General features: G+C 49.9%; 1 protein-coding gene across 1 annotated transcript in view; it reads left to right on the forward strand.

Annotated features, from left to right (window-relative positions):
• Positions 1–11989, forward strand: part of LOC130586794 (dual serine/threonine and tyrosine protein kinase-like) — a gene marked incomplete at its 3' end in the record, with an annotated part of 17029 nt that extends 5040 nt beyond the window's left edge. The window contains exons 2-3 of the mRNA XM_057387701.1: positions 7288–7673; positions 11341–11989. Coding sequence (XP_057243684.1) covers positions 7288–7673; positions 11341–11989 — 1035 coding nt within the window. The remainder of the gene's footprint in view (positions 1–7287; positions 7674–11340) is intronic.
• Positions 11990–12089: the final 100 nt, after the last annotated feature.

Consider the following 12089-nt stretch of genomic DNA (forward strand, 5'->3'; position numbering starts at 1 on the left):
CAGGAGTGGAGTGGTCTCAAACTGAAGGACCTTGGAGAGGTTTTCTGGTAGCCAGAGGAGCTCCAAGAATCATTTTCTGGTAGCCAGAGGAGCTCCAAGAGTGGTTTTCTGGTAGCCAGAGGAGCTCCAAGGGTGGTTTTCTGGTAGCCAGAGGAGCTGCAAGAGTGGTTCTCTGGTAGCCAGAGGAGCTCCAAGAGTGGTTTTCTGGTAGCCAGAGGAGCTGCAAGAGTGGTTTTCTGGTAGCCAGAGGATCTCCAAGAGTGGTTTTCTGGTAGCCAGAGGAGCTCCAAGAGTGGTTTTCTGGTAGCCAGAGGAGCTCCAAGAGTGGTTCTCTGGTAGCCAGAGGAGCTCCAAGAATCGTTTTCTGGTAGCCAGAGGAGCTCTAAGAATCGTTTTCTGGTAGCCAGAGGAGCTCCAAGGGTGTGGTTTTCTGGTGGCCAGTGGAGCTCCAAGAAGGCTGGAGAAGGAATTTTGATAGAGGAGTGGAGTGGCCTCAAACTGAAGGACCTTGGAGTCGTTTTCTGGTAGCCAGAGGAGCTCCAAGGGTGGTTTTCTGGTAGCCAGAGGAGTTCCAAGGGTGGTTTTCTGGTAGCCAGAGGAGCTCCAAGAATCGTTTTCTGGTGGCCAGAGGAGCTCCAAGAAGGCTGGAGAAGGAATTTCGATACAGAAATGAAGTGGCCTGAATCTGAAGGACTTTAGAATCGTTTTCTGGTAGCCAGAGGAGAGCTCCAAGAGTGGTTTTCTGGTAGCCAGAGGAGCTCCAAGAGTGGTTTTCTGGTAGGCAGAGGAGTTGCAAGAGTGGTTTTCTGGTAGCCAGAGGAGCTCCAAGARTGGTTTTCTGGTAGCCAGAGGAGCTCCAAGAGTGGTTTTCTGGTAGCCAGAGGAGCTCCAAGAGTGATTTTCTGGTAGCCAGAGGAGCTCCAAGAGTGGTTTTCTGGTGGCCAGAGGACCTCCAAGGGTGGTTTTCTGGTGGCCAGAGGAGCTCCAAGAGTGGTTTTCTGGTGGCCAGAGGAGCTCCAAGAAGGAATTTTGATACAGGAATGGAGTGGCCTCAAACTGAAGGAGAGAATGTTGATTTGGGATGTAGAAAGGAATTATTCCTTGTGAGGGTGGGGAAGCCCTGGGATGGAATTCCCAGAGTATCCATGGCCCTGGAAGTGTCCAAAGCCAGGCTGGAGCATCCTGGGAGAGGGGAAGAACAGGATGAGCTTCAAGATCCCTTCCCACCCCAACCACCCCAGAATTCCATTTTCAAATCCATATAAATGATTCTTCCATTATTTCATTTAAACTCCTGTATTTCAGCCTTTTTTTTTTTTTTTYTGGAATTAAATATCCCCAAATTCCTGTCTGGAATAAGGAGAGGGAACTCTGCAGCCGCAGCCTCTTTTCACTTTGAAAACCTCAGAAAGGAACAGGCCCTGCTTGTGCAGCCTTCCCTGAATTGCTTTTTTCATGCTCGGGAGCCTGRATCCCAGGAAAAAAAAAATCCAATCCATGTCCCCAGATCAAAGCCACCCTTCATCTGGCAGATGAAGGGCTCTGATGTTCTATTTGTGGGATTTTTCCAGATCTTTATCTTTTGTGAGTTCCTGCTCAGCCCGGGCCCTCTGGTCACTTGATGTGGCTCCTGAAAGGCTCGTTTGGAAAACATTTCCAAAAATCATTCCGAGGAGTGAATCCTTCCTAAACTGTTCCCAAATGTGGGATTTGGGGTTGTGTGGGGCAGAGGTGCTGGCTCTGATGTTCTATTTGTGGGATTTTTCCAGATCTGTATCTTTTAGATAAAGCTCCTGCTCAGCCTGGGCTCTCTGGTCACTTGATGTGGCCACGCTGCAGCTCCTGAAAGGCTCGTTTGGAAAACATTTCCAAAAATCATTCTGAGGAGTGAATCCTCCTTAAACTGTTCCCAAAGTTGGGATTTGGGGTTGTGTGGGGCAGATGAAGGGCTCCGATATGCTCTTTGTGGGATTTTTCCAGATCTTTACCTTTTGTGAGCGCTTGGGCTCTCTGGTCACTTGATGTGGCCGCACTGCGGCTCCTGCAAGGCTTGTTTGGAAAACAGTTCCAAAAATCATTCAGAGGAGTGAATCCTCCTTAAACCGTTGCGAAAGTTGGGATTTGGGGTTGTGTGGGGCAGATGAAGGGCTCTGATGTCCTATTTGTGGGATTGTTCCAGATCTTTATCTTTTGTGAGCTCCTGCTCAGCCTGGGCTCTCTGGTCACTTGTTGTGGCTCCTGAAAGGCTCGTTTGGAAAACAGTTCCAAAAATCACTCTGAGGAGCAAATCTTCCCTAAACCATTCCAGAAGTTGGGATTTGGGGTTGTGTGGGGCAGATGAAGGGCTCTGATGTGCTATTTGTGGGATTTTTCCAGATCTTTATCTTCTGTGAGTGCTTGGGCTCTCTGGTCACTTGATGTGGCCACGCTGCGGCTTCTGAAAGGCTCATTTGGAAAACAGTTTCAAAAATTAGTCCAAGGAGCAAATCCTCCCTAAACCATTCCAAAAGTTAGGATTTAGGGTTGTGTGGGGCAGATGAAGGGCTCTGATGTGCTATTTGTGGGATTTTTCCAGATCTTTATCTTTTGTGAGCTCCTGCTCAGCCCGGGCCCTCTGGTCACTTGATGTGGCTCCTGAAAGGCTCGTTTGGAAAACATTTCCAAAAATCATTCTGAGGAGTGAATCCTCCTTAAACTGCTCCCAAAGTTGGGATTTGGGGTTGTGTGGGGCAGATGAAGGGCTCTGATGTGCTATTTGTGGGATTTTTCCAGATCTTTATCTTTTGTGAGCTCCTGCTCAGCCTGGGTTCTCTGGTCACTTGATGTGACTGAAAGGCTCGTTTGGAAAACAGTTTCAAAAATCACTCTGAGGAGCAAATCTTCCCTAAACCATTCCAGAAGTTGGGATTTGGAGTTGTGTGGGGCAGAGGTGCAGGACAGAGGTTTGCTGAGCTGCAGGGAGGGTTTTCCCTTTGTTTTAGGGTGAGAAAACTCCTCCAAAATCCCATTTCCAGATGGAAGATTGAAGGGGAAGGTGAAGATGTTAAAGGAGCTTTAAAGTAGTCTAAGGCTGACCAAAGTGTTGCTCCAATTTGGGTGATTTTAATTAAAGCAGAGTGATTAACGTGCCGAAGCGAGGAGAGGGATGCTCTGTAGGATTTCCTGATTGGGTTTGGGGTTTGAGGAGGATCCTGGTGTCGGGGAGGATCTCATTTTCCTCCCCTTGCCAAGCTCAGGCTGCCAGAACGTGACTCACGAAAGGAATTTTAATAACCCTGGCGAGGCAGCAGCTTCCCTAAAAAACCCTGCTGATAGCAGAGCAATCCTGGTGCTTTGTAACTCTCCGATTGGGATTTTTTTTGGGAACTGGCTCCATTTCCCATTTTATTCTCCAGGCCTGGACTGAGGGCCCTGGAATTTTGTATTCCTGGAGCGTGGCAGATGAGGAATTTGTTCATGTCCATATTTTTAATTTTGCTGCCACACATGAGGTAACGTTGGATTTAGGACTTTTCAAAGCTGGAATTATATATTTTAAAAGAAAATTCAGGGGCTAAAATCAATCCTGAGCCTGAATTAACACCAGGAGATAATTGCAGGGAGTTGCTCCATCCTGGAATGCGACGGATGAGGAATTTGTGTCCGTATTTTTGAAGCTCTCAGAGTTATTTTGCCGCCCTGCACGAGATGATACGCTGGATTTAGGGCTTTTCAAAGCTGAACTTAAATATTCTAAAAGAAAATTCGGGGGCTAAAATCAGTTCTGAGCCTGAATTAACACCAGGAGATGATTGCAGGGAGTTGCTTCATCCTGGAATGCAACAGATGAGGAATTTGTGTCCGTATTTTTGAAGCTCTCAGAGTTATTTTGCCACCCTGCACTAGGTGATACTGCTGGATTTAGGGCTTTTCAAAGCTGGATTTAAATCTTTAAAATAAAAATTCAGGGGTCAAACTGAGTCCTGAGCCTGAATTAACTCCAAGAGGAGATTACGGGGAGTTGTTCCATCCCACTGACCTTGGAATTCCTCATCCATGATGCCACAGAGGGAAGATGAGTAAGGAGGGTGATTACAGGGAGTCCTGCCTGGGGAAGGCACAGACGTGGAATAATTTCCTTTTCCGTCCCTAAAACCAAACCCTGCCGGGTCAGGAAAGGTTTTTATGGCCGGAGCAGTGGGGGGAGTGCAGTTTGTGGGGTTTGGGGCTGCTCCAGAACCTTCCCTCGGGCTCATCCCATCCCGGGAATGCCGCCAGCTCCTGAAGAATTGTGTTTGGGATCCTCCTCCAGCAGCCTCAGTCCTGTCTGCTGCACACACAGGAGCAATTTCACCCTTTTTCCCTTTCCCTTTGAGATTGTTTCCTGGTTTTTAACATCCACGTTCCTGGATTTTGCTGCAGTGACACCCTTGGGATGTGTCGGGTGGTTTTGAGCGTGGGTGGAACTGTCAGCGATCCGCGGTCGGTTGGATTTATTTCTGACACGGGACGGGAGCGTTCTGTACAGCCAGGCCTCAAAAATGTGGGAAGTGGCCCTAAAACCTCGGGAAGTGGCCCTAAAACCTCGGGAAGTGGCCCTAAAACCTCGGGAAGTGGCCCTAAAACCTCGAGAAGTGGCCCCAAACCTCGGGAAGCGGCCTCAAAACCTTGGGAAGTGGCCCTGAAAATGTGGGAAGTGGAAACTTGTCCAACCACTGTACAATGCCATTGTTGATAACAGGATATTCAGTTTAGGGTGAGGATTTTGATTAATGTGGAAGAGCTCAGCACCTTTGGAGAAGAGTGAGAAGGAAACCAATGTTAATTTTCACCTGAAATCCCTATATTCTCAGTGGTTTTTAATTCTTAATTTCAGGGTACAACCTGATCTCGTTCCTGCAATTTGAGGAACTTGTCCAACCATCCCATTGATTTTAACGGGATATTTTAAAGATTTCGATTAATTTAGAAGAGCTCAGCACTTGGAAGAGAGAAAGAGGAAAATCACTGTGGATTTTCCCTGAAATCTCTGTATTCTCAGCAGTCTTTTAGCCCCAATTCCAGGCCGGAGTCTGATCTTGTTCCTGCAGTTTGAGGAACTTGTCCAACCATCCCATTGATTTTAATGGGATATTTTAAAGATCTTGATTAATTTGGAAGAGCCCAGCACCTGAAACAGCAGGAGAAGGAGATCACTGTGAATTTTCCCCGAAATTCCTGTATTCTCAGCAGTTTTTTACTCCCCAGTTCCAGGTCAGAGCCTGATCTTGTTCCCGCAGCACAAAGAGCCTCTTCAACAACACCATTGATGTTAACGGGATATTTTAAAGATCTTGATTAATTTGGAAGAGCCCAGCACCTGAAACAGAGAAAGAGGAAAATCAATATTAATTTTCCTCCATTTTACCCTGAAATCCCCACATTCTCAGGAGTCTTTATCCCCTATTCCAGGTCAGAGCCTGATCTCATTCCTGCAGCACAAGGAACCTGCCAACCATCCCATTGATTTTAACGGGATATTTTAAAGATTTTGATTAATTTAGAAAAGCTCAGCACTTGGAATAGAGAAAGAGGAAAATCCCTGTGAATTTTCCCTGACATCTCTGTTTTCTCAGCCGTCTTTTAGCCCCAATTCCAGGCCAGAGCATGATCTCATTCCCAGAGCACAAAGAACCTCTCCAACCATCCCATTGATGTTAACAGGATATTTTAAAGATCTTAATTAATTTGAAAGAGCTCAGCACCTGGAACAGGGAAAGAAGAAAATCACTGTGAATTTTCCCTGAAATCCCTTCATTCTCAGCAGTGTTTTATCCCTAATTCCAGGTCAGAGCCTGATCTTATTCCTGCAGTTTGAGGAAACTGTCCAACCATCCACTGAAGTTAACACGATATTTTGAAGATCTTAATTTGGAAGATCCCAGCACCTAAAACATAGAAAGAGGAAAATCACTGTGAATTTTCCCTGAAATTCCCCCATTCTCACTGCGTTTTCTCCCCAATCACAGGTCAGAGCCCAATCTTGTTCCCACAGCACAAAGAGCCTGTCCAACCATCCCATTAATGTTAATAGGATATTTTAAATATTTTGATTAATTTGGAAGAGCTCAGCACCTGGAACAGAGAGAGAAAGCGATCACTGTGAATTTTCCCTGAAATCCTTGTATTCTCAGCAGTTTTTAATCTCCAGTTCTTGTTCCTGCAGCACAAAGAACCTGTCCAACCATCCCATTGATTTTAACAGGATATTTTAAAGATTTCGATTAGTTTAGAAGAGCTCAGTACCTAAAACTGAGAAAGAGGGAAGGAAATCCATGTGAATTTTCCCTGAAATCCCCCCATTCCCACTGCGTTTTCTCCCCGATCGCAGGTTAGAGCCCGATCTTGTTCCCACAGCACAAAGAGCCTGTCCAACCATCCCATTGAAGTTAATAGGATATTTTAAAGATTTTGATTAATTTGAAAGAGCTCAGCACCTGAAACAGAGAAAGAAGAAAATCACTGTGAATTTCCCCTGAAATCCCTGTATTCTCAACGGTTTTTATTCCCCATCCCAGGTCAGAGCCCGATCTTGTTCCCACAGCACAAAGAACCTCTCCAACGATCCCATTGATTTTAACGGGATATTTTAAAGATTTTGGTTAATTTGGAAGAGCCCAGCACCTGAAACAGAGAGAGAGAGGAAAGGAAATCACTGTGAATTTTCCCTGAAATCCCCCCGTGCTCACCACTTTTTCTCCCTGATGGCAAGTTAGAGCCCGATCTTGTTCCCACAGCACAAAGAGCCTGTGCAACCATCCCATTGATGTTAATAGGATATTTTAAAGATTTTGATTAATTTGGAAGAGCTCAGCACCTGGAACAGAGAAAGAGGAAAATCACTGTGAATTTTCCCCGAAATCCCGCCATTCTCGCGGTGTTTAATCTCCGATCCAAGGTCAGAGCCTGATCTTGTTCCCGCAGCACAAAGAGCCTCTTCAATGATCCCATTGATTTTAACGGGATATTTTAAAGATTCTGATTAATTTGGAATTGCTCAGCACCTGGAACAGAGAGAGAGGGGAGGAATTCCATGTGAATCTTCCCTGAAATCCCCGCATTCTCAGTGGTTTTTTATTCCCCAGTTCCAGGTCAGAGCCTGATCTTGTTCCTGCAGCACAAAGAGTCTGTCCAACCATCCCATTGATTTTAACAGGATATTTTAAAGATTTCAATTAATTTAGAAGAGCTCAGCACCTAAAACAGAGAAAGAGGAAAATCCATGTGAATTTTGCCTGAAATCTCACGGTGTTTTCTCCCCGATGGCAGGTGAGAGCCCGATCTCGTTCCCGCGGCCCGACGAGGAGCGGCTGCAGCGCGCCGTGAGCCGCCCGCCGTGCCTGCTGCTGCTGGGCCAGAGCTGCGGTGCCAAATGCCGGCTCCTGAACGCCCTGCTGGGCCAGCAGCTGCTGCCCTGCCCCCGGGAGCACGGCCACAACGGCTGCCGGCGGCGCCGCGTCCGATTCACCCACGGGGCGCAGCCGCGGCTCAGCCTGGCGCTGCCTGGGCACTACGAGCTGGTGCAGGCGCTGGTGGCACACCGGGGACACTGGGACACCATCCCCGAGGAGGACCTGGAGGTGGATGGGGACACCGAGGATCCTGCGCAGAGGGTGGCGGAGCTCGAGGTGGTGCTGCCGTCGCCGCTGCTCAAGGTAAGGGTGACATTGGCACCTGGGAGGGGACATTGGCAGCCCTGACCCTGTTTAGAGGGTGGCACAGTTAGAGGTGGTGCTGCTGTCCCCGCTGCTCAAGGTAATGGTGGCACTGGGGGTGGCGCTGGCACTTGGAAGGGGACAGTGACAGTCCTGATCCTGCCTGGAGGGTGGCACAGTTAGAGGTGGTGCCGCTGTCGCCGCTGCTCAAGGTAACGGTGACATTGGCATCTGGGAGGGGACATTGGCAGCCCTGATCCTGCCCAGAGGGTGGCGGGGCTGGAGGTGATGCTGCTTAAGTAATGGTGGCACATGGGAAGTGACTGGCGGTGGCACATGGGAGGTGACACTGGCAGGCCTCATCCTGCTCAGAGGGTGGCACAATTAGAGGTGGTGCTGCTGTCCCCACTGGTCAAGGTAATGGTGGTGTTGGGGGTGGCACTGGCACTTGGAAGGGGACATTGGCAGCCCTGATCCTGCTCAGAGAGTGGCAGATATGGAGATATCAGTGACACTGGTGCTGGCACCTGGGAGGGGACACTGGCAGTGCTGATCCTGCCCGGAGGGTGGCAAAGCTCGAGGCTATGGTGGTGCTGGTGGTGGCACCTGGAAGGGGACACTGGGGGTCCTGGTGCTGTTTAGAGGGTGGCAGAATTGTAGGTGGTGCTGCCATCGCCGCTGCTCAAGGTAACAGTGGTGCTGGGAGTGGTGCTGGCACCTGGGAGGGGACATTGGCAGCCCTGATCCTGTTCAGAGGGCGGCGGAACTCGAGGTGGTGCTGCCATCGCTGCTGCTCAAGGTAACGGTGGCGCTGGGGGTGTCATTGGCACTTGGGTGGGGACAGTGACAGTCCTGATCCTGCTCAGAGGGTGGCAGAGTTGTAGGTGGTGCTGCTGTCCCCACTGCTCAAGGTAATGGTGACATTGGACCCCTCGAGGGGACATTGGCAGCCCTGATCCTGCTCAGAGGGTGGCAGGGCTGGAGGTGATGCTGCTCAAGTAATGGTGGCACGTGGGAAGTGACTGGCGGTGGCACTTGGGAGGGGACATTGGCAGGCCTCATCCTGCTCAGAGGGTGGCAAAGCTCAAGGTAGTGGTGGTACTGGTCTTGTCCCTGGCACCTGGGAGGGGACCATGACAGTCCTGATCCTGCTCAGAGGGTGGCAGAGTTGTAGGTGGTGCTGCTGTCCCCACTGGTCAAGGTAACGGTGGCACTGGGGATGTCATTGGCACTTGGGTGGGGACATTGGCAGCCCTGATCCTGGCCCAAGGGTGGCAGAGCTCAAGGTTATGGTGGAGCTGGGGGTGGCACTGGCATCTGGGAGGGGACAATGGCAGCCCTGATCCTGTTTGGAGGGTGGCACAGTTAGAGGTGGTGCTGCCGTCACCGCTGCTCAAGGTAACGGTGACACTGGGGGTGGCACTGGCACTTGGAACGGGACAGTGACAGTCCTGATCCTGCCTGGAGGGTGGCACAGTTAGAGGTGATGCTGCTGTCCCCACTGGTCATGGTAACGGTGGCGCTGGGGGTGGCGCTGGCACTTGGAAGGGGACAGTGGCAGTCCTGATCCTGCCTGGTGGGTGGCACAATTAGAGGTGGTGCTGCTGTCGCCGCTGCTCAAGGTAACGGTGACATTGGCACCTGGGAGGGGACATTGGCAGCCCTGATCCTACTCAGAAGGTGGCGGGGCTGGAGGTGATGCTGCTCAAGTAATGGTGGCACATGGGAAGTGACTGGCGGTGGCACATGGGAGGTGACACTGGCAGGCCTCGTCCTGCTCAGAGGGTGGCAAAGCTCAAGGTAGTGGTGGTACTGGTCTTGTCCCTGGCACCTGGGAGGGGACAGTGACAGTCCTGATCCTGCTCAGAGGGTGGTGGGGCTGGAGGTGATGTTGCTGTCTCCACTGGACAAGGTAATGGTGACACTGGGGGTGGCACCGGCACTTGAGAGGCGACATTGGCAGCCCTGATCCTGGCCCAAGGGTGGCAGAGCTTGAGGTTATGGTGGTGTTGGGGGTGGGGTGGGGAGGTTATGGTGGTGGTTGGATGGCAGGGCTGGAGATGGTGCTGCTCAAGGTAATGGTGGCACTGGCAGTGGCACCTGGGAGGGGACATTGGCAGCCTTGATCCTGCTCAGAGAGTGGCAAAGCTCGAGATAATGGTGGCGCTGGGGGTGGCACTTGGAAGGGGACATTGGCAGCCCTGATCCTGCCCAGAGGGTGGCAGAGCTCGAGGTAAAGGTGGCACTGATGGTGGCACTGGCACCTGGAAGGGGACATTGGCAGCCCTGATCCTGCTCAGAGAGTGGCAGGGCTTGAAGTATCAGTGGCACTGGTGGTGGCATCTGGGAGGTGACACTGGCAGCCCTGATCCTGCCCAGAGGGTGACAAAGCTCGAGGTAATGGTGGCACTGGCAGTGGCACCTGGCAGGTGGCCCTTAGCAGCCCTGACACTGCTCAGAGGGTGGCAGAGCTGAGCTTCTTTTTTAAAATTTGGAGATAAATTTGATTGATAAATTCAGTTAAAAATGTCAAATATTTATGGTTTTGATGTCAAGCATCCAGCACCCCGAGGGATTTTTCTCCAACTTGAAATCTGGGATGGCACTGAAATGGCACCATCCTGGCTTTTCCCTTCCCGCAGGATTTCAGAATCCCAAATTTCCCACAAAGAGGAAGCCACAAATCCCATTCCCATGGGATGGCAGCTGTGGGAACCCAGTGCTGCCAGGATATTTTTAAACCTCAGCTMTCGGGGCCGGAAAACCCTTGGCAGAGCTGCCCTATTCCTTTGGGATTTTAGGAATGCGTCGGGGTCATGGGGAATAATCCACCGGGCCAGACAGATTATGGGATTTGGCTCCTTCCCTAAATCCTGTCAGCCTGGAAGCTGGGATGGTTTTCCTGGGGATTATTCCCTTTTTTCTGGAGAGTTTTAAGAATTGTAGGGAGAGAAAAATCTTCCAGCTGCTCTGACAAAACTGGAAAATTAAGGAGGAGTTGAATTAATTTGGATTTATTTTGTGTTCCCTCAGCAGGGATTGAAATCCCAGGAATTATTTGTTGTTCCCAGTGGCAAAGGACGTGGTTTAGGGATAATTCATCGCCTTAAAATTTGGGGGAATGTGCCTTGATCTCTTCCTTGGGAGTATTTTTAATCCATAAATCTGAAAGATTGATCTGAATTTAAAAGAAGGTTCAAGTTGATATGAATTTAAAGGAATATTCAAACTGATGTGAATTTAAAGGAATATTCAAAGTTATGTGAATTTAAAGGACTATTCAAATTTATGTGAATTTAAGGGAAGATTAAAATTTATGTGAATTTAAGGGAAGATTTAAATTTATGTGAATTTAAGGGAAGATTAAAATTTATGTGAATTTAAGGGAAGATTAAAATTTATGTGAATTTGAAGGAAGATCCAAGTTTATCTGAATTTTAAGGAATATTTTTAAAGGAAAATGCTCTGTTTTCTGCTGTTACTAAAACTGGGAAGGTCAGCTGAGATTTTTCATCCCAGCAGCACCAGTCCCTTGATCCAGAATCAGCAATTTGGAATTATTCAGGGATCTGCTTTGAAGAATTCCGCTTTTTTCTTCATCAATGAATCTCGAAGCATTTTTCCATGGAAAAACCTCTCCAAACCTCCTCTTTTTTTTTTTCCCCAGGAAGTGGACATCGTGGTGGCTCCGTGCCGCAGCTTCCAGCCAGCTGAAGCCACCCTGGCCGAGCTGGTGCCCCAAGTGCTGCCCGTGGTCACCTTCGCCATCAGCGAGCCCCAGCTCTCCCCGGCGGATCAGGCAGAGCTGCGGCAAATCAAAGCCAAATTCTCCCTCCCCATCTTCTTCTTGTGCTCCCCCGACCCCGAGCTGACATCTCCCAAAAAACCACTCCCAGAGGAGAAATCCTCCCTCCGCTCTCAGCTGCTGGAGCTGGGCTACCTGAGCCCTTCGGAGCCTCCGTGCGGCTGCGGCGGAGCTCGGAGCTCGCTGGCGGAGCAGCCGGACAAACTGCGGCTCCTGAGCGTTTTCTGCCGGCAGCTGCTCCAAGAGCACCTGGTGGAGGCTGCCACGAGGCTCAACGAGCTGCACTGCCGCTGCCTCAACATCTTCATCGACCAGGCTTTCGACATGCAGAGGGATCTGCAGATCACCCCCAAAAGGTTGGAGTACACGCGGAGGAAGGAGAACGAGCTCTACGAGTCGCTGATGGGCATCGCCAACCGMAAGCAGGAGGAGATGAAGGACGTGATCGTGGAGACGCTGGGCAACATGAAGGAGGAGCTGCTGGAGGATGCTGCTGGCATGGAGTTCCGAGGTGATTCCCCACGGGAATGGGGCTGAAGGGTTGGGGTTGGGGTTGGTGGGAAATTCAGAGCTGACACAGTTTTTTTGTGGGATTTCTTGGGTGAAAAACA

Source organism: Malurus melanocephalus, unplaced genomic scaffold (assembly GCF_030028575.1).
Source record: "Malurus melanocephalus ecotype Western Australia unplaced genomic scaffold, MMel_1.1 scaffold_1313, whole genome shotgun sequence".
Taxonomy (NCBI): Eukaryota; Metazoa; Chordata; class Aves; order Passeriformes; family Maluridae; genus Malurus; species Malurus melanocephalus.